Source organism: Rhinoderma darwinii, chromosome 12, assembly GCF_050947455.1.
Source record: "Rhinoderma darwinii isolate aRhiDar2 chromosome 12, aRhiDar2.hap1, whole genome shotgun sequence".
NCBI classification, from domain to species: domain Eukaryota; kingdom Metazoa; phylum Chordata; class Amphibia; order Anura; family Rhinodermatidae; genus Rhinoderma; species Rhinoderma darwinii.
In genome coordinates this window covers 2,992,796-3,020,044 of record NC_134698.1, presented here as the reverse complement: position 1 = coordinate 3,020,044, position 27,249 = coordinate 2,992,796, and the positions used below count along the sequence as shown (strand labels likewise).

Genomic DNA, 27,249 nt, shown 5'->3' with positions numbered 1-27,249 from the left:
ATATTGTAAACGGCACTGGAAGAATGGAAGATGAGCTCTGATTGGTCAACTTGGGCCACAGCCTCTCTGATCAATATGGCTGACAACAAAATATCCAGAGATGGGAGAAGCCAAACTCAGAGCTGCCGCCGCCATGTACTACACAACCGACCTACAGGAGGATTATTATACCAGGAATTGTTTATAAAGAATCTTCAGTTCACTTCTGAGCCGTGTATCTAATCCTATCATGTGTGATACTGTCTGCTGAGCTGTGTATCTAATCCTATCATGTGTGATACTGTCTGCTGAGCTGTGTATCTAATCCTATCATGTGTGATACTGTCTGCTGAGCTGTGTATCTAATCCTATCGTGTGATACTGTCTGCTGTGTATCTAATCCTATCATGTGTGATACTGTCTGCTGTGTATCTAATCCTCTCATGTGTGATACTGTGCTGAGCTGTGTATCTAATCCTATCATGTGTGATACTGTCTGCTGTGTATCTAATCCTCTCATGTGTGATACTGTCTGAGAACTCCCCATCTTATTTCTGGCAGTATTTCTTCTCTTTCACCAGCAGAGGGCCTCGTCATTGTTTGTTTTCCTTCCCTCGCTGAGGATTGTGGGTCGGTGCTGCTTCCTGTCCCCGCTTGCTGGCAGTTTCTGCTGTGCAGGTGGAGCAGACTTCCAGCTGTAATGTATAACACGTGACCCTTTTCTTAGCATGTGACGTTGCGCCCCATCAGTGACCCGTCCTGCGCCCCATCAGTGACCCGTCCTGCGCCCCCCGGACTGAATCTCAGCATAAAATGAACTTCTTCTCTGTTATTTGCAGGCGACGGTGAGAGTTATGCCATTTCATTGGTCGGTCGGCGACTATCCAAGATGGAGTCTGTGAAGCGTGTTCTTGTTTATCTCGGTAAAGAGACTTCGCTGCTGCAGTGTGCCAAGTTTGTGCAGGTAAATGGCGGTCGTGGCGTCACGTTGTCGGCGTATCGTCTGTCTGTGTGTGCGTGTATATATATTATATTTCTTCTCCAGGGCATCACCGGGCACTACGCCTCCAGTCAGGACCGGGCGATGGTGAACTGCGGCCTGGATCAGAATCGCTTCATCATTTCGGATCGCCCGTTCAGCGGATCCAGGGAGGTGGAGCTACAGGTGAGTGACCATCGGGGGAGGGGCAGACCATGTGATTGCTCACACCATTGGTGATCGGGCCGCTCTCCATAGACTGTCATGGAAATGCAGGATTCTGGGAAAGCTGGGTGACCACTCCTGTGGCGGCTGGAACGGTCACCATATTGATTGCCACCCAGCTTTCCCGGAAACGTATGACGACTGGTCCGTGTTCTCTCCATGTTTCCCCTCCCTCAGAGGCCGGCGTTTTGTCCGATTAAAATTCTGACCGCAGACCAAGCTGCTTCTCTACCGGCGGAGATCGCGAGCCGCGGCGTGGACGTGGGGGTCGCCATCTTGCTGCAGTCCGTAAATCAAAAGATTCTTCTGACAAGACGCTCCAAGGGGCTGCACATTTTCCCTAACGTCTGGGTGCCGCCAGGTCTGTATCGTCCTTGTGTGATCGCTGCTTATATCGTGACGCCTTCACCCGAGCCAGAGATTTATCTGTTGTCATACTGTATTATATCCGGACTGACGATTGATGCCGCCGTGGGGTTGGAAGAGAATCCGGTGGTGTAGTAGGGAGGTAACGAGGACGATCAGAAACGTTCAATATTCTATGTAGTACTACATTTTTGTCTTGTACTCCAGTCACATCCAAAGCTGCATCCAAAATTCTGCTTGGTGCTACTTGAGTCAATTGATAGATGCGCCTCCGACTATAAAGCGGTGCTATGTTCTGCGCTGTGCAGGTAGGGAATTATGGGATATGTATGGAGATAATTGTGAATGCAGCTCTGGATGTGACTGGAGTATAAGGCACTTTTTTTTTTTTTCGTGGTCTGACGGTCCAGGGAAAAAAAGTAAGGACTGTTATTGATGATCGTTTCTTCCTCTCTTTACAGGAGGTCACATGGAGGACGGAGAACAGGTGAGTCGGGTCACGGACATCGCCCCCTGGGAAGTGACGTTGCTAAAAAAAAAAACCCCGTTCTTCATATCTCGCAATTACCCAGATTAGGTTCATTTCATGTGACCCCTCCATGAGGTGCGATCAAAGGCCTACAGCTGCTCGTAAAGGGGGAGTGTGCCTTTAAATTCCTGATGTTAACCCTGTCCGTCCCGCTCTGGTTTTAGAAGGCGGCGCCGCCGCCACCGATCAGCGTTGTATATATTTACAGGATCCTTTTCCCCACGACAGCTCCTCGACGCCGGACTGCGAGAACTTCAGGAGGAGACGGGGTTAAATCTGCGAGATGCCAACCTGCCCTGGAGCATTCTGGGATTGTGGGAGGTAAATACTTATAGAAGAGGAGAAAAAAATGGCCGCCTGATGACATCACTTCCTGTGAGGATAACTTTATACTCCAGGTGGTGGTGTGACCGGTCTGCGTCATATCCAAGGGCGGCAATATTCAGGGGGTCCCGGTTAGCCCTACCCCAGTCCTGAACCTGATCTGCAAAAGTCCTGGATCCCACCCTGTCTCTTGTCTCCTCCGCAGTCGGCGTTCCCACCGTTACTGAGCCGTGGACTGCCCACGCGCCACCATATTGTCGCTTACCTGCTGGTCTCCTCCAACGAAACCCACCAGGAGCTGCAGGTAGGTGGCCGCACGGGCACGCTGATAGTCCACATATTCCGAACCATTGGGGCCTTCATCGATCCTCAATGATGTCCGCCGGCCCCATAGAATCAGCGCCATGTTGAGACCAGACCCCCGGGACATCATCGTGATCTTCTGGAGCGGCTCAGCACCGCGCGGTCCGGTACATTCCTGTTAAAGGAACACTCCAGGCAAAACGGATACTGTGTTACACCAAGAGCACGACCTGAGGGGGCGGAGCATGACACAAGAGTTCAAAGGACACTAGAGAATATCTGTGTCATGCTCCGCCCCCGTCAGTTTTGCACAGACTGTTTAAAACCTTCTACCAGTGAGAGATGTGGCGTCAGACCAGTGGCGGTGCAGCGGCTGAGACGCCGCTGATCTCCTGGGAGGACTGTTTCCGGAATTAAAGTGGCTTCTTCAGCTTTGTTAGGGAAACATTGAGGTTCCAGGAAACTCATTTGAACATAGGAATATAGCTTTTCAATTAAAGGTAATTTCCCCTTTAAGAGCGAAGTGTAATCTTGGCATCTGTAATGCTGCGATCACGTGAACTTCCTCTATAACAGGAGAAGCTCCGCCCAGACGAGCAAGAGGTGAGCGCGTGCGCGTGGTTGGATCCAGAGATCGTAGAATGCGTTGTGGCCACCGAAGGAGTAAAGGATTCTGGGAGTAAAAGTCCTGCACTGCAGACCTCAATAAAGTAAGAGGGGTATGTGGGAGGGGGTCCGTGCAAGGCAATATTCTGCAGATCTCTAGTGTAATAATCTGCAGGATATATCACTGTGTATCTGTCAGGAGGTAGAGGAGCAATGTTCTGCAGATCTGTAGAGAGATCAGTGGTGTAATAATCTGCAGGATATATCACTATGTATCTGTCAGGAGGTAGAGGAGCGATGTTCTGCAGATCTGTAGAGAGGTCAGTGGTGTAATAATCTGCAGGATATATCACTATGTATCTGTCAGGAGGTAGAGGAGCGATGTTCTGCAGATCTGTAGAGAGGTCAGTGGTGTAATAATCTGCAGGATATATCACTATGTATCTGTCAGGAGGTAGAGGAGCGATGTTCTGCAGATCTGTAGAGAGGTCAGTGGTGTAATAATCTGCAGGATATATCACTATCTGTCAGGAGGTAGAGGAGCGATGTTCTGCAGATCTGTAGAGAGGTCAGTGGTGTAATAATCTGCAGGATATATCACTATGTATCTGTCAGGAGGTGGAGGAGCGATGTTCTGCAGATCTGTAGAGAGGTCAGGGGTGTAATAATCTGCAGGATATATCACTATGTATCTGTCAGGAGGTAGAGGAGCGATGTTCTGCAGATCTGTAGAGAGGTCAGTGGTGTAATAATCTGCAGGATATATCACTATGTATCTGTCAGGAGGTAGAGGAGCGATGTTCTGCAGATCTGTAGAGAGGTCAGTGGTGTAATAATCTGCAGGATATATCACTATGTATCTGTCAGGAGGTGGAGGAGCGATGTTCTGCAGATCTGTAGAGAGGTCAGTGGTGTAATAATCTGCAGGATATATCACTATGTATCTGTCAGGAGGTGGAGGAGCGATGTTCTGCAGATCTGTAGAGAGGTCAGTGGTGTAATAATCTGCAGGATATATCACTATGTATCTGTCAGGAGGTAGAGGAGCGATGTTCTGCAGATCTGTAGAGAGGTCAGTGGTGTAATAATCTGCAGGATATGTCACTATGTATCTGTCAGGAGGTGGAGGAGCAATGTTCTGCAGATCTGTAGAGAGGTCCGTGGTGTAATAATCTGCAGGATATATCACTATGTATCTGTCAGGAGGTAGAGGAGCGATGTTCTGCAGATCTGTAGAGAGGTCAGTGGTGTAATAATCTGCAGGATATATCACTATGTATCTGTCAGGAGGTGGAGGAGCGATGTTCTGCAGATCTGTAGAGAGGTCAGTGGTGTAATAATCTGCAGGATATATCACTATGTATCTGTCAGGAGGTGGAGGAGCAATGTTCTGCAGATCTGTAGAGAGGTCAGTGGTGTAATAATCTGCAGGATATATCACAATGTATCTGTCAGGAGGTAGAGGAGCAATGTTCTGCAGATCTGTAGAGAGGTCAGTGGTGTAATAATCTGCAGGATATATCACTATGTATCTGTCAGGAGGTAGAGGAGCGATGTTCTGCAGATCTGTAGAGAGGTCAGGGGTGTAATAATCTGCAGGATATATCACTATGTATCTGTCAGGAGGTAGAGGAGCGATGTTCTGCAGATCTGTAGAGAGGTCAGTGGTGTAATAATCTGCAGGATATATCACTATGTATCTGTCAGGAGGTAGAGGAGCGATGTTCTGCAGATCTGTAGAGAGGTCAGTGGTGTAATAATCTGCAGGATATATCACTATGTATCTGTCAGGAGGTGGAGGAGCGATGTTCTGCAGATCTGTAGAGAGGTCAGTGGTGTAATAATCTGCAGGATATATCACTATGTATCTGTCAGGAGGTAGAGGAGCGATGCTCTGCAGATCTGTAGAGAGGTCAGTGGTGTAATAATCTGCAGGATATATCACTATGTATCTGTCAGGAGGTAGAGGAGCAATGTTCTGCAGATCTGTAGAGAGGTCAGTGGTGTAATAATCTGCAGGATATATCACTATGTATCTGTCAGGAGGTGGAGGAGCGATGTTCTGCAGATCTGTAGAGAGGTCAGTGGTGTAATAATCTGCAGGATATATCACTATGTATCTGTCAGGAGGTGGAGGAGCAATGTTCTGCAGATCTGTAGAGAGGTCAGTGGTGTAATAATCTGCAGGATATATCACTATGTCTGTCAGGAGGTAGAGGAGCAATGTTCTGCAGATCTCAGGTCAGTGATGTAGATGTCTCCGTCTTCCTAGGATCTCAGAAGTCCACGGTCGATCGCTGATACAGAAGGATCTGGCGGTGTCCACGCTTCTTAACACGGCGCCGGTGGACGGTGAGGATACGGAGCGGGTGAGCACCGGTACAAAGTACGCGCTGGCGTTGTGGTTGGAGACCCTGCGGTGAGGACGAGGCCGTCAAGTTAATAAGCTACGATTTCCAGCAAACTTTGCTCTCCAGCGCCCCCCAGAGGCAGCCGCACACACCACAGGACAAGCAGTGAATAAATAAAAGGGATTTATTCCCGATTAAAAAATGTATTTATTTTTTCTGTCAGTGGAAGAATCTCGTCTCCTCCACCGGCTCTAATGTCCGCGAATACGAAGAGACGAAATACAGATACATAAATATGCGCAATGACGGCCATCGCTCTACAACCGCGGAGTTAACCCTTCAGTGCCAGGAAGGAGAGCTGGAATTAATTCAGAGGTGGCTCCCGTTTCCTTGGTCTGAACACGACCTTGGTAGAAATCAGGTTCGTCTTTGGAGTCGGCGTCCGTAAAAAAAAAAAAAGAAAATATAGAGGGGTCTTCGAATTAATCTCTGTACAGCGTGACGTAAATGTAAGTAGAAGAACCGGTGAGCGTAAGAAAAAATATATATACAGGGGGGAGGGGCATAGAAAATATCCTGCAAAACACTTTATATCACGATATCAAAAGAAAACAAGTGCAGTACCTGCCTGCTGCCAGTAGAGGGCAACCTACAAAAGTCTAGCATCCCCTACAGGCTGCAAGGGTATTGCAAGCAAAGTCTCCCTGTGTCCGATACTGGTGGAATGATGAGACTTGTTGGACCTGATTGTTAGCGGCTGACTAATTCCTCGTGATGTCAGTCGCATGATGTCAATGACTGGAGGCGCGGTGATTGTGGGGGGAGGGGAGGTTTCTGCACTTTCTGTCGCTCATCCCATTGATATACATTATGACCAGCCTCTCCCCAGGCTGTAATGGCTGATAAAAGGGAGCAGTAGATTGTATTAACCTGCGCAGCGCATGACGGGGAAAAAAATAAAGTGGCGGGTGAGTGGCCCTTTAAATTGCTATTTCGGGTGATCAGCCATATGCCCAGTAGTCGTGCAGCCCGCTGGCCACAGGTTGTGTCTGGTATTGCAGTTCAGCTCCTTTAGAGTGAATGAGCTGCAGTACCTTACACAACCTGTGCACAAGAGTGGCGCTGTTCTAGAAAACTATTATTTTTTTTTTAAATAAAGCTCTGTACATCTAACACCCCCCCCCCCCTACATCCGCTATAAAAAACATAATGGAATCATACGATATAAAAAAAAATTATAATAGACATGATCGGCGTCACTAAAATCATTGCTTGGTTGATTCCATAGATTAAAAAATAATAATCCATCCCGTTCTCTGTACATTCTTGCTGTCCGCGTGCCGCTGTGGATTATATAGCGTAGCTTGTTTCTGGGCACGGCTTATAATGCTAGAAGAAAATGGCGTCCCAAGGAGGGGCTGATGGGAAATAGAAGGAATCGGTCACCCGCGTTCATCAGGGACCCCTGACCCAGCTCAGTCCAGTGATATAATGTCCGGTCTGCACCCCGGTAAGGTGGGGGTGGAGTTCTGAGATCCGCTGTGTCCGTGGCTTTCCCGTAACGTGCTGGTGGATACGATGCTGCTTATCCGACTGGCGCCGTTGCTCGCACCGTGGGATCCTGGCATGGTCTGGGTGAGTGGGCTCATGTAGTGCGATGGGGGGGCCCGGTACTGGAAAAAGTGATTGAGGGCGTCCTGTTCATCCAGGGAGGTGATGACGGATGGGCTGTAATGCTGAAGGAAGAAGACGATGTTAGATGGCACATGCATTTAAAGAGACAGTAACACTATAGATTCAAACGACGTCACCACCGTAATGTAGAAAAAAAAAAGAGGGGGGGCGACAAGGGACAAACAAAGATGGGCGTCACTCTTAATTATATATTTTTTTTAAAAAAGTGATTTAACCAGTCACATGACCAGTAGGTTTGCTCTGTCAAGTGATTGGCTAAGAAGCGGCATGTGACCAGTAGATGGGGAAGCTGCATCGGTCGCAGGGAAGATTACTCGGATCTGACATAGAGCTATATATGGGTGGCAGGGCACCTGTCACAGGCTTCATTAGGAGGTCCCCATGACAGTTCTTCTAGTCATCTAACCTCATATGTTCGTCCGGAAATATTTATATTCAGGAGGTTTTCTTTGCACTCACCTGATTATCGGTCGTCTGAAGGAAGGAGAAGATATCGAGACCTGTGGAAGAGAAACGGGAGTCTGTGAGAAACATCGGAGACGTTCCACACAAAACCGCGCTGTCCTACATGTGATCCAGAGTCTAGAACTATAGCGTAAATACTGCCCATTTAGTTGCGGAAAATGGGCAGTAAAAAACGCAAGTCAAAAAATCTTATACTTACCCAGAATTCTGTGTTTCTTCATCCAGGCCGACCTCCTGGAGCAATGTTTCATCCCATGTGACTGCGGCAGCCTGTGATTGGCTGCAGCGGTCACATGGTTTCTAGGAGGCCGTGCTGCGGAACGTTCAAGGTTAAAGTGGAGCTAAATGTTCGACAAACTTCTGACACGTCAGAAGTTTGGATTGGTGGGGTCCGAGCACTGAGACCCCCACCGATCGCTAGAACGAAGCAGCTGAAGGTCTCGTGGGAGCGCTGAGCCGCTTCGTGTCTGTTCGGCTTTTTCCGGAAAGCGATGTATCGGAGTATAATCTCATAAACTTTCTATTGAGTCCGTACACCGATACAGTTATTCGCCCTGTGTGAACATACCCTTTAAGTGCTGGATCTGAGGGGGCGGAGCACGACACAGGGATTCAGATAAAACCAATGGGCGATTGTGTCATGCTCCGCCCCCTCAGGTTATCCATTTTATTTAGTGCCGGATGATCCATCATTTCTTTGAAGGTGGCCGACCATAAACGCTGCCGTTTACCTTGAAGGTCACTCGGTACCGGGAAGGTTCGGTGGTAGTCGGGGAGCGGCAGGGTGGACAGGTAATCGCTGCCTATAGTAGTCATGGGTGGGCTTCTCAGAACAGAGGAGGTTTGATGGTCAACGCTGATCACCCTACAATAGAAAAGGTATAAAGCGACAACAATAAGACTCCACCTGCGCGAATCAGGATGCACTAAAGCTGATGATACAGGTGAAGAGACGGATCATTAGCCCCTGTACTGGGGTCTTTTATAGGATTCCCTATGTTTTCTGTGTATAGGACAACCGCTTTTACCCTTTAGGCCCGACCGCGGGCATGGCCGCCGCGGTGATGGAGCACGGCCTCTTGGACGCAGGCTGGTCCTCATCGGATGAGCTATCTAGGGTCAGGTCGATCACCTCCACTTTTTTCTTGGTGTCGGCGCTGTTCTTGAGGTCGGAGCTGAGGTTGTAGATCATTCCTGCCGGAAGATACGAAAAGAGAAAATGAAAGGCGCGATGTGACAGGTCGCTGTGGGCGGCAGCTCCGAGACTCCCAGCGACAGCACACTGACCGTCAATCCCGCAGTAAGAAGCCGTCTGGAGCAGGTCCTGCTTTTCCTTTTTGGGTTTCATCGGACACCAGGATCCGTCCTCCATGAACTGAATCTCATCGCAGTCCGTGCAGGAGTTCAGGATGTCCATGAAGAGACTGGAGGAGAAACGGCGGCGGGACGAAGATTTAATGTCCACGTTATACATCGGAGGAAGACGTGCAGGTAACTATACCCACAACCACCACTAGGGGGCCCTACTGGAATGATAATTATCCCAAACTATGACCCCCTCCATAGATCGGACTCACCCGTCTATAATGAGCATATCATACGGCGCCTTCTTGTCGCACACCGGACATGTCCATGTTGGTTTTTTCTCGTTCATTTGAAGGTAGAGGGCAGCATCGAAGCACTGGAGGTGGGTGCAGGTGATGGCCCTACAGGGCACCGTCAGACGCATCTTCCCCAGCTGCAGAGAGGACGACAGAAAACCATCAGCATTGTAGTAAAAAGTGGGTGTGGTTTATTTAAAGGGGGAATCCAGTTTATATCCATCCCCTCTGGGTCACAGATTCCTCCCAACTCACCGGACACATGAGGGAGACCCGCAGACTGGTGGTGGCGATCTCGCTGTCCGGGTCGGCTGTCAGCTTCTCTTTTACTATTATGGTGCAAAAAAAAAAAAAAGTTGTGACCAATCAGCGGACAGATATAACAGACCCGTCAGTTTAAGGGGAGGACGGACTCACTCAGCGCTCTGGAATGATCCGGGTTCCGGATTCCTTTGGCGCGCAGCTTCTGCAGCAGGGTGACCGACGTCAGCTGCTTCACCAGATACACCGACAGCGAGTAATTCTGAAAGAGGGAACGGCAGAAAGTCACACCCCAGAGGGGGAGGCGGCCCAGACCCCCATGGCCGATCCTGCAGCGGTGTGCCATAGGGGGGAGGCGCAAGTCACTTATAATATCCCAGAAGCCGAGCATTTCATTGCTACTTACTCTGCCAAACTCCGACGACCAGTTCACAACGATGTTGTTGGGCGCCGTCGACGACAGCCGGATGAGCGGGGAGACGTTGATGGGTCTGCTCGGCCTTTTGGGTTCCGCTCCGTTCTTGGTGGGGGGTAAATAGCCCTGGAAGAGGGAGGAGGGGGTTGTAAATTATTGCCACCTTCTGCCGCAAGTCCAAAAAGTGCAACTTTCTAATATACTTTGCGCTTCAATTCCATTCACCGTCTAAAAGATCTCTGCTGGCTGTCAGTGAATGCAAACCTTCTTGCTAATATCCTGAAACCCCATCCCGATCAGGCGGGGTTTGTTACAAGCGCTATGCTTGCCTATCAGTGGGGTCCGCGGACCCTCACGATCCTTAACCCCTTTGGATATTTCTCTTCCACATGTGCCGCTCCTGCCCCGGTGACGCGTACCGCAACTCAGCTCCGCTCCCTTGCCTGGGTGGGAGCGGGCACTGTGCGAAGAAAATGCCAAAGAAGTCCGCAGCCCCTTAGTGACCAGTGGGGGGCGCTAGCCACGTTCCAGAACTTGCTGTAGTGGTTCGTGACATATTATGTAATCACGCGCAGGTGGAGCAGGATGCGACGTTTTACTCACTGGCAATGGGCAGAGCTTCCCGTTCACCTTCACAAAGAGGTTGGGAGGGAAATAGTCTTCCTGCGGGCAGCTGGTCTCACACAGACAGAACCTGGAAAGAGACGTCACGTTATAAGACGGACTTCATCCCTACGGAAATGATGATCACCCCTCCCCCGCCTCCTTAGAGGATTACCTATTGAGTTGTCTGCGGTGTCTACACCCCCATATAGTGACAGCGTGCCACCCTGCAGTCTCTGCCACCGACCAACTCATGTTATGATTCCTAATGTCCCGGAGGGGGGGGGAGGAATACCTACATTGTATGGCCCCCCCCCCCACCCGGACATGTTGGAAGAGTATGGGATCGGTGCAGCGACCGCTAACGATCATTATTAGGATGTCCGGATTCCCGGTGGTATAGGGTGCGGGGTATACGGCGCTCATGACTGACATCTACTTACCGCAGCTGGACCTGGACCGTGTAATCGCATTTCGCGCCAGGCAGGATGTCCCTGAAATCAAAGCGAAAACACTCGTCGTAATATCATCACCCGATCATAGGAACCGAGCGGGAAAGACCAACAAGTAGGACGGGGGTGATTCATCGGAAAAAACAAACAATAAAACTGACGTTCAGCGCAATCAATCGTCGTCCTCTTGCGCATTTTAGTTTCTTAGATATTTTCTTTCTGCGTCCGATGGTTCAACGGTAGAGCACGGCCCGCCGCAGGCAGGAGCGCGGCAGTGACGTCATCGTGCCTGTCTGCGCCGAGCCACGCGGACCGGAGAAGCAGAGGGACCTCCACTCGTCGCTGGAACAGGGTTAGGTGTATATTTATTTTATTGGGGCAGTTATAGGGGTATTACACAGCATGGGGGCAGCTATAGGGGGCATTATACTGTGTGGAGGACAGTTATGGGGGTATTACACTGTTATGGGGGCATTAGAGTGTATGGGGAGCACTACGGGGGCAATATACTGTGTGAGGCAGTGTCGGGGTATATTATATACAGGAGGCTCAGGGAATGAATATTAATTCAATGGCATAGAATGGAAATAGGGGGTGTGGCATTCAAAAGGGGTGTGGCCTAAACAATTGTTCCTTAATCATAATGGAGGTCACATGTTCAATCAATCGTGATTTTGATCACGATCGCCCAGCCCTACCTGCAAGTATATATATAAGGTAAACACCAGCGGCTTTCCACGTGTCATGAAACAACTCTTAGAATCTGGCACAGCATGCTGGGAGTTGTAGTTTTTTGACAGTAGGAGAGTCCCAGGATGCAGGACTGATACGGACGTACGTCAGCTGATTGGGGTCCCCCCGCAGCTATGAGAACTAAAGTCCTGTCATCATAGCGCACATGGACGGCTCTACCCACTCACCTGGAAGTGAGGATCTGGTGGACCTGTTGGGGCGTCAGTGCAAAACTAAAGTGGGCCTCTTCAAACCGCTGCGTGCTGGTGGAGGCTGGAGGAAGAGAAAGGGATATCGTCAAGAAAGAACACGTCCCTTTAAATCAGGACACCTGTAATAGACACTACTGACGATACCGGGGAGCATTTGCACCCACTAGATTCCCGATACAGAGTCCGAGGGTGACCCACGAGCCCCGTTGTGGTTTGTGACTGGCTCAGGAGGGTCTAGTGCTGACTTTGCACCTCCTTCGGACACCCCCTTCGCATTGCCCCACATGGAGAAACCACTCGGCAGATTTCAGAAGGTGGACCCGTTATCTGTGCGGACCGGACATCGGTGAACGGGCCGGATCTATATCCTGTAGGAAGGTGGTACAGAATAACACGGAGGCGTCGGACTCACCCAGGGTGGTTGGTTTGATAAGTTCATCGTAAACGTCGTAGAACGGAAGTCTCTTCATTTTGACGTCCGGGTGGACCGGGTGGATGGGCGGTGACAGGTGCTGAATGTCCGTCTCGTGTTTGGGGCCAAGCAGGGGAAGAGGGGGCAGCGCGGATGAAGGGAGTGCACTCGGCAGGGCACCGCTGTCATACCCCAGGTGGCACGCGGCTCCTTGAGACAGCGCGTTGGTATTGGGCAGTGCCCCTGCCTGCATGTGCAACATGGTCAAGTCTGTGCTGCTGAGGACCTTGCGCGGGAATCTCCTTCGATAGAGCTCCTTGATCTTCATCAGGATGGTCGGGTTGCAGCCGGACTTCACCAGATGAAGGGCCTTGGAGAGAAGCTCGTGTTTCCGTCCGTACTTCTTCCTGCCGACAAAACCCAAAAGAACTTGCAGCTCGGAGACTCTAAAGCTCATAACCATGTGCTGGGGGGAGAAAGAAGAAGAACATAAGGATGAGTCCTGCTCAACACCAAACCTCATCATGGACGGGATCTCCACCAGACCACCAGGGACAAGGTAATGAATCCCGAGGGTGATGTACAAATAACCTCCGACACACGGGTCCACCATGACCACCGGGCGCTGGCCGGGAGATGTTATGGACGGGGTCTCCACCAGACCACCAGGGACAAGGTAATGAATCCCGAGGGTGATGTACAAATAACCTCCGACACACGGGTCCACCATGACCACCGGGCGCTGGCCACCAGATGTCATGGACAGGGTCTCCACCAGACCACCAGGGATAAGGTAATGAATCCTGAAGGTGATGTACAAATAACCTCCGACACACGGGTCCACCATGACCACCGGGCGCTGGCTGGGAGATGTCATGGCTGTCCACAGCGCCTATCCTCAGCAACGCTGCCGCTCAATGTGACGCTACACGTAACCGGTATGGCCGCGGAAATGGACCGGAGAGCGATCGTTCCCGTTTCCACCCCACCCCCCTGGTCTACAGAAGATCTCCCTATGCCAAGGAGATCCACCAGCAAGTAGCCATGAGCTTGCTGACTGTATCCAACATTGTCCTGCGGTGGGCAAAATGTCCCTCAATATAAGCCAGAGGGGCACTGCAAGGCTAGTGGATACACAACAACTTTGGCCGAAACGCGTGGTGCAGCAGTCACCTGATTTGGGAGGCAGGACCCTTCCCTCGTACATTGCGGAGGAGTGGGCGGGGGGTGTTATTTTAGAGTCACATGACTGCAGCGATAAGTGGCGACCGCAACAACCACAAGATTTATTTTGGATGGCGCGTTACCGGCTGATCTCCAGTCGTATCAATTGTGCAACTTCTGCAACTTTCTATTATACTTTGTTTCAGTTCTTGATTCTTTCCAAGATCTCTGCTTGCTGTGAATGGAGGAGCATTCTTGTTGACATACCAGTGGCTGAAAACCCGTCCTGACCCAGACCGGCTCACACATTACCAGGAAAGGTTTTCATCTTTTGGGTGTAAAAAATGCTCCCGTTTAAAGGCAGCAAGCAGGGATCTTGAAAACAGGAGAAACTGAAACAAAGTTGATTACAAAGCTGCAGAACTTTCATTATACAATTTGAAAGCTTTATTTTACTAGCGACGTAGAAACGCAGACCGCACAGAATTATATCCAGGCAGCGCGGTGTTATATACAGGTGGTGTGGTATATATCGGGGTATAGACGTAGGTGTGCGGTGTTATATACAGGTGGCGTGGTATATATCAGGGTATAGACATAGGTGGTGCGGTGTTATATACAGGTGGTGTGGTATATATCAGGGTATACACGTAGGTGGTGCGGGGTTATATACAGGTGGCGTGGTATATATTGGTGTATACACGTAGGTGGTGCGGGGTTATATACAGGTGGCGTGGTATATATCAGGGTATACACGTAGGTGGTGCGGGGTTATATACAGGTGGCGTGGTATATATTGGTGTATACACGTAGGTGGTGCGGGGTTATATACAGGTGGCGTGGTATATATTGGTGTATACACGTAGGTGGTGCGGGGTTATATACAGGTGGTGTGGTATATATCAGGGTACACACGTAGGTGGTGCGGGGTTACATACAGGTGGCGTGGTATATATTGGTGTATACACGTAGGTGGTGCGGGGTTATATACAGTTGGCGTGGTATATATCAGGGTATAGACGTAGGTGGTGCGGGGTTATATACAGGTGGCGTGGTATATATTGGTGTATACACGTAGGTGGTGCGGGGTTATATACAGGTGGCGTGGTATATATTGGTGTATACACGTAGGTGGTGCGGGGTTATATACAGGTGGTGTGGTATATATCAGGGTACACACGTAGGTGGTGCGGGGTTACATACAGGTGGCGTGGTATATACACGTAGGTGGTGCGGGGTTATATACAGGTGGCGTGGTATATATCTGCGTATACAAGTAGACGGCGCGGTGTTATATAGAGGCAGCTGTCACAGTAGATTATATAGTACATTATATAGTCATTATACAGGTCATTATACAGTATATCATACAGGACATTATATAGTATTATACAGTATATCATACAGGACATTATACAGTACATTATATAGTCATTATACAGTATATCATACAGGACATTATACAGTACATTATATAGTATATCATACAGGACATTATACAGTATATCATACAGGTCATTATACAGTGCATTATATAGGACATTATATAGTCATTATACAGTACATTATACAGTCATTATATAGTATATCATACAGGACATTATATAGTCATTATACAGTACATTATACAGTCATTATATAGTATATCATACAGAACATTATACAGTCCATTATATAGTCATTATACAGGACATTATATAGTATATCATACAGGTCATTATACAGTGCATTATATAGGACATTATATAGTCATACAGAACATTATATAGTATATCATACAGGTCAATACAGTACATTATATAGTATATTATACAGTCATTATACAGTGCATTATATAGTCATTATACAGGACATTATATAGTATATCATACAGGTCATTATACAGGACATTATACAGTACATTATATAGTCATTATACAGTCCATTATACAGTACATTATATAGTATACAGTCATTATATAGTCATTATACAGTACATTATATAGTCATTATACAGGACATTATATAGTATTATACAGTATATCATACAGGTCATTATACAGTGCATTATATAGTATATCATACAGGACATTATACAAAACATTATATAGTATATTATACAGTGCATTATACAGTCCATTATAGTATATCATACAGGTCAATACAGTACATTATATAGTCATTATACAGGACATTATATAGTATATCATACAGGTCATTATACAGGACATTATACAGGACATTATATAGTATATCATACAGGACATTATACAGTATATCATATAGTACATTATACAGGACATTATACAGTACATTATATAGTATATCATACAGTCATTATACAGTACATTATATAGTCATTATACAGTGCATTATACAGTCCATTATAGTATATCATACAGGTCAATACAGTACATTATATAGTCATTATACAGGACATTATATAGTATATCATACAGGTCATTATACAGTACATTATACAGGACATTATATAGTATATCATACAGGACATTATACAGTATATCATATAGTACATTATACAGGACATTATACAGTACATTATATAGTATATCATACAGGTCATTATACAGTCATTATATAGTATATTATACAGTCATTATACAGTACATTATACAGGACATTATACAGTACATTATATAGTATATCATACAGGTCAATACAGTACATTATATAGTCATTATACAGGACATTATATAGTATATCATACAGGTCAATACAGTACATTATATAGTCATTATACAGGACATTATATAGTATATCATACAGGTCATTATACAGTCATTATATAGTATATTATACAGTCATTATACAGTACATTATACAGTACATTATACAGTACATTATATAGTATATCATACAGGTCAATACAGTACATTATATAGTCATTATACAGGACATTATATAGTATATCATACAGGTCATTATACAGTACATTATACAGGACATTATATAGTATATCATACAGTCATTATACAGGACATTATATAGTATATTATACAGTCATTATACAGTATATCATACAGGTCATTATACAGTACATTATATAGTAGTCCATGACACAGTAAATAATATTTAGTTGCAGACATCACATTATATTATAGGACAGTACAAGAAGCCGCCGCATCACTGCCCGTCCTCCGCTAGGCCTCATCTCCGTCCCCGACGTTTCCTATATCTCTACCCGGCTTCCCTGTCACTATTCGCCGCAGGCGCCACCGCCGTGTCCCGCTGCTTTTCACACGGTCCAGGTACCTTGAGCTCCGCCAGGTCCGCCATCTTGAGACATGGCTCGGGAACTGGAGAGAGCCAGGGACCGGGGAGAAATAACCAGCCCGGCCGGGAGCGTGTGGGAGAGGCCGGGGAGGGGGCGACGTGGAGAGGCCATTGCTCGAGAAACGGAGACCCGCCGGAAACCCGCCATTACCACGGGGGGGGGGCCTGATCATTATTACATGGAGGGACCTGCCATTACTAGAGGTGATATTACTACAGCATGACGGTGGGGATCCTGCCATTACTATGTTACCATGACGGGGGGATGCCACCAATACTAGGTTACCATGACAGGGGGATGCCACCAATACTAGGACAGGGATGCCACCATTACTATGTTACCATGACGGGGGGATGCCACCATTACTATGTTACCATGACGGGGGGGATGCCACCATTACTATGTTACCATGACGGGGGGATGCCACCATTACTATGTTACCATGACGGGGGGATGCCACCATTACTATGTTACCATGACGGGGGATGCCACCATTACTAGGACGGGGATGCCACCATTACTATGTTACCATGACGGGGGGATGCCACCATTACTATGTTACCATGACGGGGGGATGCCACCATTACTATGTTACCGTGACGGGGGGATGCCACCATTACTAGGTTACCATGACGGGGGGATGCCACCATTACTATGTTACCATGACGGGGGGATGCCACCATTACTATGTTACCATGACGGGGGGATGCCACCATTACTATGTTACCATGATGGGGGGATTCCACCATTACTAGGTCACCATAAAACACCATAACACTAGTTGAATCAGGTTCATGCATGGAAGGAAAGAAATAGACTGGGGGGGGGGGGCACAGGTCATGAAAGAAAAGATATGGGCGCAAGTGAAAAGTATAAGGGGCAGATATCTTGGTGCATCCATCACTATACCAGGGACTTTCACTGATAAGATTATGGCAATAAGCGGGCACCCATCTCTGTGAAACTTGCAGGTTAATTTGCCACCAGAACTTCTTGGGTGACATAAGGACACAGGCTGCTGCTGGTTGGCATGTAACAGTCGGGCACCAGACAACGTTCACTACGAAGCCTGGCAGCGACCTGACACCGAGTATCGGAGACGAGCCACTCGCTGCCCCCCAACCACCGTTAATCATCAATATTCTCCTGTATGCCACGTGTAGACATGGCACAATCTAAACACAGCCTGGGCACCACCAACCCACCATGACCTTGTAAACCATCCACTGCCATGTAAGGACTTCATACCAACATCACAGCCCCCTATGTCCTCAATCATTAAAAACTTTCTCCCCCATCAGTACCCAGTATAATGTTATCCACATGATGCCACACACCAACCATGTCCAATTAACCCCCCATTAATTATCGGTTGCCCCCTGATGCCCTCCCTCCATCATTCCATGCCAGGCTGGAGACGATCAACATTGTATCAATTCCACCCAAGGTTTGTGTTATTTTGATACATTGTATCACGTTCTATTATTTGTCTTCTGCCCTGACAATAACAACAGTGACAACCGGAAACCACAGCCGGGCACCGGGCACAGTCCTAAATCTGCCCCTAAAGGGCAATTTATATGACCATTCATTATAAAATCCTATAAGCCTTTACCCCATGCATGCAAATGATAATAGAGCGGGGGTCTGCAGGCAGGGCAGGGTTAATGCAGGCAGCAGAGGGTTAACCCGCTCCCCAGGAGGGGTCTTTGTTAAGACAAGGGGGTTGCAGACCGCCTAAAATGTAAAGATCTCACCCCAGAAAGGGAGATTAGGACCCCTGCATGACCCTCCCCCAGTTCAGGGGTCTCTGCTGGAGCAAGGCTTGCAAGTTGTAGAAGGCTTTGTACTTACCCAGTGCAGGGGGGGGGGGGGGCTCTTCCTGCGACCCCCCCCTTAAAAGTGCAGTTGTAGAGGGTGCAGCGTCGGTGCCCCCGACCCTCTGAGAACAGCGCTGAGGGGGGGAAAGAGGAGAAATCAGCAAAATACAAATCCACGATCCTGCACGACTTTCACTTTATGGAAGTGACTCTCAGGAAATACACAGGGCGGCCTGCTCACTGGCGCCCCCAGCGGTGGACACCGGAAGTACAGTGTGTGAGCGCTGGAGGCTTCATTTCCTGCCCCCTCCTCATTGAGTGTCTACAGGCAGATGGTGCACTGGACCAAAGAGCTTGCAATCTACTTGTATCAGGGTTAAATATAAATCCTTCGTCGAAGAAAAACTCATGTCATGTTGTTTCTAGCTCTATTCCTGTGTGAAAGGGGATAGGGCACCCTTATCGGGCACCCAGCGGGCACCCAGCATTCTCAGTTTGTTTAGTTTTGGAGTAATACAGAAGCCGTGGATGTCTCACTGCATAACTGTGGCTTTCAGGGCTCTCGGAAAGCTGGGTGATACACCTCTGCGGTTCGGTTGCCAACCCAGCTTTCCCAGGACAACAAAGGTGGCGTAGTTTAATGCCCAGTTGGGTCATGTAGAGTAGAATAGACTTTACAACATTAAAAAGGAGAAGTATTAGACCCTCCAGACTGGTCCAGAGGCTTTTCTGAAGGTGCGCACAGTAAGCCACATGCCCCAAAGAGCTTGCAATCTAATTATAGACTCATCAACTGGCATTAGGGAAGACGGTTGAAGCTGGGATGACATCAGGGCGACGTTCCTCCGAGTATCGTGGGTCTCCATTGGTTACGTCCGTGTCTACAGAATAGCGCAATGTTCAGCGGAGAAGACGCTAGAGACGTAATAACCAATGACCGCGATCGCCAGTCAGTCGGCTCTTACAATCCATCGCTACAACGACCAGTCCATCAGAGTCTCTACCCGCAGGGTAACCTCTCTATATTAGATTGTAAGCTCTTGCGGTCGCTGCCCTCGCTCAGATTCTGTTGCTTTAATTGTTTTTCTTTCCCGTACAGATTCGCCATTATTACGATTTCTGCCATTGGACGAGACGTCAGATTCTGGGTGAGTGGAAACGGGGCTCGTGTATTAGCGTGTGGGAGGTCATAAGATGTATTTATAAAATGGCGCACGTTCACCGACATTTCTCCAGTCTGATAAGGGTCGGACAGGCTGCATATATACACACTGGGACCGGTTTTCGCCATCGTTATTACGGACGCACAGATTATCGGTGCGCAGTCATATCAACAACGTATTAGTGCGTCTATGGCCATGGGAAAAAATGGCGTCTCCCACGTACACGTTCACCCCCAAAACTTGGTATACGATCGAATTTAGGTCTGGGGTTTGTTGGAGGAAATGTGGTTTCGTGGACAGGGGGACAATTTAAATATTGCTTTTATTTTTATTTGTATTATTATTTCTATTATTTCCTATTATTATTTTATTATTTATGATGATTTTATTTTAAATTATTTATTTTTATTATTACTATTTTATTTTGCTATTATTATTATTATTATTAACTGTTTAATTTATTATTATTTTATCATTATTTTAGATCATTTATTTATTTACGTTTATTATTTAGATTATTATTTTGTATTATTTATTATTTTATTAGGCCATTAATTTTAGTATTTGTTCTATTTATTATTCGTTTTTATTATTATTATTTTATAAAATGATTATTATTAAATATTATTATTCTAAAAAAAACAAAACTAAATTCTGGCTGGGCAGGCATCGTGTAACCTCACAAGACGCGGTCTCAATCTGCCGGTATACAAAAGAAAAATGGCGCAAGAATTTGGAAAATACGATGATCAGAACGTGCACCTTATATTTATCAACATATTAAATGACATTTTTTTTAATGTAACACGGGGGGGGGGGGCTAAAAAAAAAGTGATGCAAAATGATACACGACCGGCGCGTCGTCTTTCCCATCACCTTTTTATGAGCGTTGAGCCTCATGCTGGCACCAGCTGCTCTCTACGTTTTTCTCCGAGGCTCGCACTTGTCAGCAGCTCCCTAACTGCAAGAGGACAGCAAAGGAGCGCCCTTGGCTCCTCCCCGTCATTGCCATAGCAACAGCTGCCTGAGGTCTGGCAAAGGATTCTGGGAGTTGGCCAATGCTAATGCTTTGGGCGCTGTGCAAGCAGAGATCCTGCTCCCTTATGTCTCCCCATTACTGTACGCTGGGGGCCGTAGACACCAGGGGGGGGGGGGGTCTGAGACATTGTAACAATCTATAATATACGTAATAACTAGTGATAATAATAAGTGTGCAGCAGCCCCGCGTGCACCCTCTCCTGTACGCCCCGCTCTCCTGTACGCCCCGCTCTCCTGCACGCCCCGCCCTCCTGCACGCCCCGCCCTCTTGCACGCCCCGCTCTCCTGTACGCCCCGCTCTCCTGTACGCCCCGCTCTCCTGTACGCCCCGCCCTCCTGCACGCCCCGCTCTCCTGCACGCCCCGCTCTCCTGCACGCCCCGCTCTCCTCCACGCCCCGCCCTCCTGCACGCCCCGCCCTCCTGCACGCCCCGCCCTCCTGCACGCCCCGCCCTCCTGCACGCCCCGCCCTCTTGCACGCCCCGCTCTCCTGCACGCCCCGCTCTCTTGCACGCCCCGCTCTCCTGCACGCCCCGCTCTCCTGTACGCCCCGCTCTCTTGCACGCCCCGCTCTCCTGTACGCCCCGCTCTCTTGCACGCCCCGCTCTCCTGCACGCCCCGCTCTCCTGTACGCCCCGCTCTCTTGCACGCCCCGCCCTCCTGCACGCCCCGCCCTCCTGCACGCCCCGCCCTCCTGCACGCCCCGCCCTCCTGCACGCCCCGCTCTCTTGCACGCCCCGCTCTCTTGCACGCCCCGCTCTCCTGCACGCCCCGCTCTCTTGCACGCCCCGCTCTCTTGCACGCCCCGCTCTCCTGCACGCCCCGCTCTCCTGCACGCCCCGCTCTCCTGCACGCCCCGCTCTCCTGCACGCCCCGCTCTCCTGTACGCCCCGCTCTACTGTACCTCCCGCTCTCTTGCACGCCCCGCCCTCCTGCACGCCCCGCTCTCCTGCACCCCCCGCCCCGCTCTCCTGCACGCCCCGCTCTCCTGCACGCCCCGCTCTCCTGCACGCCCCGCTCTCCTGCACGCCCCGCTCTCCTGCATGCCCCGCTCTCCTGCACCCCCCGCCCCGCTCTCCTGCACGCCCCGCTCTCCTGCACGCCCCGCTCTCCTGCACGCCCCGCTCTCCTGCACCCCCCGCCCCGCTCTCCTGCACGCCCCGCTCTCCTGCACGCCCCGCTCTCCTGCACGCCCCGCTCTCCTGCACCCCCCGCCCCGCTCTCCTGCACGCCCCGCTCTCCTGCACGCCCCGCTCTCCTGCACGCCCCGCTCTCCTGCACGCCCCGCTCTCCTGCATGCCCCGCTCTCCTGCGCGCCCGTCACCCCTCCCCTCTAAAACAGAAAAGGATGTTGTGTAAATAAAATGCAAGAAAATACAGGGCGGAAGATCAAAGCGATCTCTAAAAGTGGGGGAGGGGGAAGCAGCCTGGGGTCATTCCATCCCCCCTCCCCTCCCCCCTTTTTAGTGGGTGAGGCGAGTGCAACCATGCAATCCATTATCAGTCAGCCCCGCCGGAAAAATTTCCAAATTTATATCGTATCCAGACCGCGCCAAAGTATTAGGACTGAATGATCTATAGTGATGCGCTGAATGGCGGTTATTTATCACGTATTTTTTGTAAAACAATATTTAACATTCACTGTGAATCCAGAAGCCGGCGCTGTGGGTCTATCGTATGTGTACGCCATATTTTTTTAGCTCCGATTTGGCGCATTGAAATGTCGCAGAAAAAAAAGAGACCGTCGGAGCTGCTGGTATTTTCTGAGTTAAAATGGCGCCATACCCTGATAAATACTGCACAATTTACTAACGATTTTTCATCCGATATGACCGCCTCCGGAAAGATAATGGCTGCTCCTACATTGCATCATGCGCTCCACGTGCCGCCATATTTTGCGTCCGTATGACAGATATTCTCCGCTAGAAGGAATGGCGAATGTCTCCGTCATGAAGCGTCCGATGGAACACGCCATCGTTTTTATATAAAAGAAACTTCCATATGAGATCGGAGACACACAGAGGTACAGTATGGAAGTCTGCGGACGCCGTATTACGGTATTACAACTCAAGGGGGCGCTGTACGCAGCCATAATACGGTCGTGCGCCTGAGGCCTGACCAAAACCAACGCGGTGCGTAATTTCCCCCGGTTTTTGGCCATTATCAATTATTTATTATTTTTATTTTCTATTTCTATTTAGATTATTTTTAGATTTATATTATTTTTAGATTATTTTTAGACTTGTTTTAGATTTGTTATTTTTACTTTTAGATTATTGTTACATTGTATAATAACATCGAGTTTTATTCTATTAATATTCGGCCGTCACATTGTGTTCGGATATTCCGCCGCGTTGCTCCCGCGCAGAAGATGTTTCCATGGATATTTCGCCCGTCTGTTGGGGGTCCCCTGTGTCACGCACTCCCCCAGGACAGTTCCGTATTTGTCGCTGAAAATAATAAATGATCTTTTAAGCGTTCAGAAAATTTGCTGACGATGAGACACGACCCTGAAGATCGGCATAAACGAGGTCCTGCGGGTCACCGCTATATACATACCGGGGTCAATGGGGGCAATTACAATAGAAATCTAGATATAAGGGAAGTCTTACTTAAAGGGGTTGTCCAGGATTAGAAAAACATGGCTGCTCTCTTCCAAAAACAGCGCCGCACAATTCCACAGGTTATGTCTGGTATTACAGCTCAGCTATATTGAGTTTTTTTTTGCGTTATTCCAAAAAGTTGCAGCTCACAGATCCCCGACGTTCCAGGGCCGCCGCTCCGATCTTCCCCATCGCTGTTTATTGACACGGCTGCAGTGATGATGTGCCCGTATACCCGCATGATCGCTGCAGCCAATCACTGGTCTCAGTGGGTTTACGTCACAGGATCGCCGACTGCAGCAATCACATAGGTATACAGGCACATCATCCCATGTCAATAAACAGCAGCGGGGAGGACCGGAGCGGCGGCGCTGGAACGCCGGGAATCTGTAGAGGTTAATTTTTATTTTTTTTTTGTGATGCAACCCTCCAACCCCTGCCTCTTTTTGAATTAACTTGGAAAACCCCTTTAAGGTAAATTGGGCTGAGCTGTAATACCACACACGACCTGTGGACAGGTGTGGCGCTGTTTTTAGAAGAAAAAAAAGCAGCCATGTTTTTTTAATCTTGGATAGCCCCTTTAAGTTCTTAAAGGGGAAATGTCACCGGGCCAGTTCTCATCAGACAAGGGCGTCTAAAAAAAAAATGCCTTAGAAAAAGGACTCTTTCTAAAGGATCGGGGCTGCAGGTAAGTGTCATGTGACTCCTCTTAGATTTGTGAACGGCTGAGGAGTCTCGGAGGTGTATGTGACGAGCTGCTTTCCAGCCCCTGACTGGCACTTTGGAGGTGTCTTGGTTGGCACTCCTCCACCTTCTAGGATATCTGTAGGATGTGAGGAGTGTAAGGCGTCCTGAGGTGACCCTAAATTCTGTTCATTGTGATATTATATATTCAGAAAAATGTCTGACGGCTCCAGATTCCCAGAGACAGTAATGTGAGGGTCGACCTAATGCAATGGTGGTCTGTCCGCAATAAAGGAAAAACTCTCCACCCTTAAAAAAACAGTTTCTGATAAGTCACATGATATGAGGGGGTGTGGCCTGGGTCACATGATGATAACAGGTTTTTTTTTTCCCGTCCATATTAAAAACGAGTCAGAAAATGTAAAATAACGTGAAGTTCCTTTTGCATAATTTTTTTAATTCACTGATGAACATCCTTGAGTTATAACCGTATTAAATAGATAAACATGAGAAACGCGAACATACGAAACTGTATCAATAAAATATACTCTACTGTCCGGACCTTCTAATAATATAATCTCTTGGCACCACGTATATATTTACAGCTTATAGGATAAAGACGGTTTATAAGGCACATAGATTCATGGGCGCCGCGCTCCACAACATGGCGGCTGCCGGGAAAACATTGGTTTGTTTACGGATTGTAGGTACTTTGGCGCAGGGTTGTTGGACCGCTTGCGTGTCAGGACGTTTGTGATCAAGTTGGCACCAAGTTTCATGTTTTTTTCCTCTTCAGTAAACCACTTCTTTCTGCGTCTTCAGAATCCAATGTAAGGTGAAGTGGACGTCTTCATCCATGTAGCCCTGCGTGAGGAGGGAAACAGAGAGATTCTCATTACATCAGACGCTCATTAGATTGTAAGCTCCTCGGCACAGGGTCACCAGTCATTGCTTCATTATCCCTGATTCTCTTATATTCCTCTGTTGCACTGATCATCCTGTTTACAGATGGGAGAAATTCTGGATCAGATTCCCTTACTACAACGCCCGGCGCCGTCACCAGGATATAGACGCCATTTATATTTCCCGTATTCTATCAATGGAGTGATGCAGGTATGGACACAGACAACTGAGGGCCCCTGTGTAATGATCACATCTCTGGTTGTTTAGGTTAGGGAAGGAGTTAATGATAACATCCCTGGTGGTCTAGGGCAGAGGAGTTAATGATAACATCCCTGGTGGTCTAGAGCAGAGAAGGAGTTAATGATAACATCCCTCGTGGTCTAGAGCAGGGAAGGAGTTAATGATAACATCCCTCGTGGTCTAGAGCAGGGAAGGAGTTAATGATAACATCCCTGGTGGTCTAGGGCAGGGAAGGAGTTAATGATAACATCCCTGATGGTCTAGGGCAGGAAAGGAGTTAATGATAATATCCCCGGTGGTTTAGGGCAGGGAAGGACTTAATGATAACATCCCTGATGGTCTAGGGCAGGGAAGCAGTTAATTATAACATCCCTGGTGGTTTAGGGCAGAGAAGGAGTTAATTATAACATCCCCGGTGGTTTAGGGCAGGGAAGCAGTTAATGATAACATCCCTGGTGGTCTAGGGCAGGGAAGCAGTTAATGATAACATCTCTGGTGGTTTAGGGCAGAGAAGGAGTTAATGATAACATCCCCGGTGGTTTAGGGCAGGGAAGCAGTTAATGATAACATCCCTGGTGGTTTAAGGCAGGGAAACAGTTAATGATAACATCCCTGGTGGTTTAGGGCAGAGAAGGAGTTAATGATAACATCCCTGGTGGTCTAGGGCAGGGAAGCAATTCATGATAACATCCCTGGTGGTCTAGGGCAGGGAAGGAGTTAATGGTAACATCCCTCGTGGTCTAGGGCAGGGAAGGAGTTAATGGTAACATCCCTGGTGGTCTAGGGCAGGGAAGGATTTAAGGATAACATCCCTGGTGGTCTAGGGCAGGGAAGGAGTTAATGGTAAAATCCCTGGTGGTTTAGGGCAGGCAAGCAGTTAATGATAACATCCCTGGTGGTCTAGGGCAGAGGAGTTAATGGTAACATCCCTGGTGGTCTAGAGCAGAGGAGTCAATGGTAACATCCCTGGTGGTCTTGAGCAAGGAAGGAGTTAATGGTAACATCCCTGGTGGTCTAGGGCAGGGAAGGAGTTAATGGGAACATCCCTGGTGGTCTAGGGCAGGGAAGGAGTTAATGGTAATATCCCTGGTGGTCTAGGGCAGGGAAGGAGTTAATGGTAACATCCCTGGTGGTCTAGGGCAGGGAAGGAGTTAAGGATAACATCCCTGGTGGTCTAGAGCAGAGAAGGGGTTAATGATAACATCCCTGGTGGTCTAGGGCAGGGAAGCAGTTAATGATAACATCCCTGGTGGTTTAGGGCAGAGAAGGAGTTAATGATAACATCCCTGGTGGTTTAGGGCAGGGAAGCAGTTAATGATAACATCCCTGGTGGTCTAGGGCAGGGAAGAAGTTAATCGTAACATCCCTGGTGGTCTAGGGCAGGGAAGGAGTTAATGATAACATCCCTGGTGGTCTAGGGCAGGGAAGGAGTTAATGGTAACATCCCTGGTGGTCTAGGGCAGGGAAGAAGTTAATGGTAACATCCCTGGTGGTCTAGGGCAGGGAAGGAGTTAATGATAACATCCCTGGTGGTCTAGGGCAGGGAAGGAGTTAATAGTAACACCCCTGGTGGTCTAGAGCAGAGAAGGGGTTAATGATAACATCCCTGGTGGTCTAGGGCAGGGAAGCAGTTAATGATAACATCCCTGGTGGTTTAGGGCAGAGAAGGAGTTAATGATAACATCCTTGGTGGTTTAGGGCAGGGAAGCAGTTAATGATAACATCCCTGGTGGTCTAAGTCAGGGAAGAAGTTAATGGTAACATCCCTGGTGGTCTAGGGCAGGGAAGGAGTTAATGATAACATCCCTGGTGGTCTAGGGCAGGGAAGGAGTTAATGGTAACATCCCTGGT

The 27,249-nt window shown here is 48.4% G+C and overlaps 3 protein-coding genes across 5 annotated transcripts in view; 1 reads left to right on the top strand and 2 right to left on the bottom strand.

The window, feature by feature from the left end:
* Positions 1-580: 580 nt before the first annotated feature.
* Positions 581-5,864, top strand: NUDT17 (nudix hydrolase 17). The gene is made up of 9 exons (XM_075844087.1): positions 581-709; positions 819-943; positions 1,025-1,144; positions 1,361-1,544; positions 2,011-2,036; positions 2,307-2,399; positions 2,608-2,706; positions 3,282-3,415; positions 5,584-5,864. The coding sequence occupies exons 2-9, from the start codon at positions 869-871 to the stop codon at positions 5,732-5,734; spliced, it is 882 nt and encodes a 293-aa protein (XP_075700202.1). The 5' UTR covers positions 581-709; positions 819-868; the 3' UTR covers positions 5,735-5,864.
* Positions 5,829-18,997, bottom strand: PIAS3 (protein inhibitor of activated STAT 3). 3 transcript variants are annotated; one of them, XM_075844084.1, is made up of 14 exons: positions 18,803-18,997; positions 12,511-12,976; positions 12,075-12,159; positions 11,146-11,196; positions 10,703-10,793; positions 10,091-10,225; positions 9,841-9,946; positions 9,679-9,752; positions 9,400-9,560; positions 9,110-9,246; positions 8,851-9,016; positions 8,554-8,687; positions 7,817-7,857; positions 5,829-7,398 (listed from the first exon to the last, which is right to left on the bottom strand). In XM_075844084.1, the coding sequence occupies exons 2-14, from the start codon at positions 12,971-12,973 to the stop codon at positions 7,138-7,140; spliced, it is 1,905 nt and encodes a 634-aa protein (XP_075700199.1). In that variant the 5' UTR covers positions 12,974-12,976; positions 18,803-18,997; the 3' UTR covers positions 5,829-7,137. The 3 variants fall into 3 exon arrangements, with proteins under 3 accessions (XP_075700199.1, XP_075700198.1, XP_075700197.1); XM_075844083.1 differs by lacking the exon at positions 18,803-18,997 and adding an exon at positions 16,927-17,551; XM_075844082.1 differs by lacking the exon at positions 18,803-18,997 and having other exon boundaries at positions 12,511-15,586.
* Positions 18,998-24,691: 5,694 nt separating this feature from the next.
* The window catches only part of ANKRD35 (ankyrin repeat domain 35), a 49,462-nt gene continuing 46,904 nt past the window's right edge, over positions 24,692-27,249 (bottom strand). Inside the window, exon 12 of the mRNA XM_075844081.1 lies at positions 24,692-25,119. Within this exon, the coding sequence (XP_075700196.1) occupies positions 25,048-25,119 (72 nt within the window). The 3' untranslated portion in view covers positions 24,692-25,047. The remainder of the gene's footprint in view (positions 25,120-27,249) is intronic.

Coding starts and splice junctions, on each gene's coding strand:
- NUDT17 (XM_075844087.1), top strand. CDS start 869: ATGGAGTCTGTGAAGCGTGTTCTTGTTTATCTCGGTAAAGAGACTTCG. Junction 2,400..2,607: donor GCATTCTGGGATTGTGGGAG/GTAAATACTTAT, acceptor TCTCCTCCGCAG/TCGGCGTTCCCACCGTTACT. Junction 3,416..5,583: donor GCACTGCAGACCTCAATAAA/GTAAGAGGGGTA, acceptor CCGTCTTCCTAG/GATCTCAGAAGTCCACGGTC.
- PIAS3 (XM_075844082.1), bottom strand. CDS start 13,387: ATGACATCTCCCAGCCAGCGCCCGGTGGTCATGGTGGACCCGTGTGTC. Junction 9,753..9,840: donor GGATCATTCCAGAGCGCTGA/GTGAGTCCGTCC, acceptor GCACCATAATAG/TAAAAGAGAAGCTGACAGCC. Junction 7,858..8,553: donor GGTACCGAGTGACCTTCAAG/GTAAACGGCAGC, acceptor TCTCTTCCACAG/GTCTCGATATCTTCTCCTTC.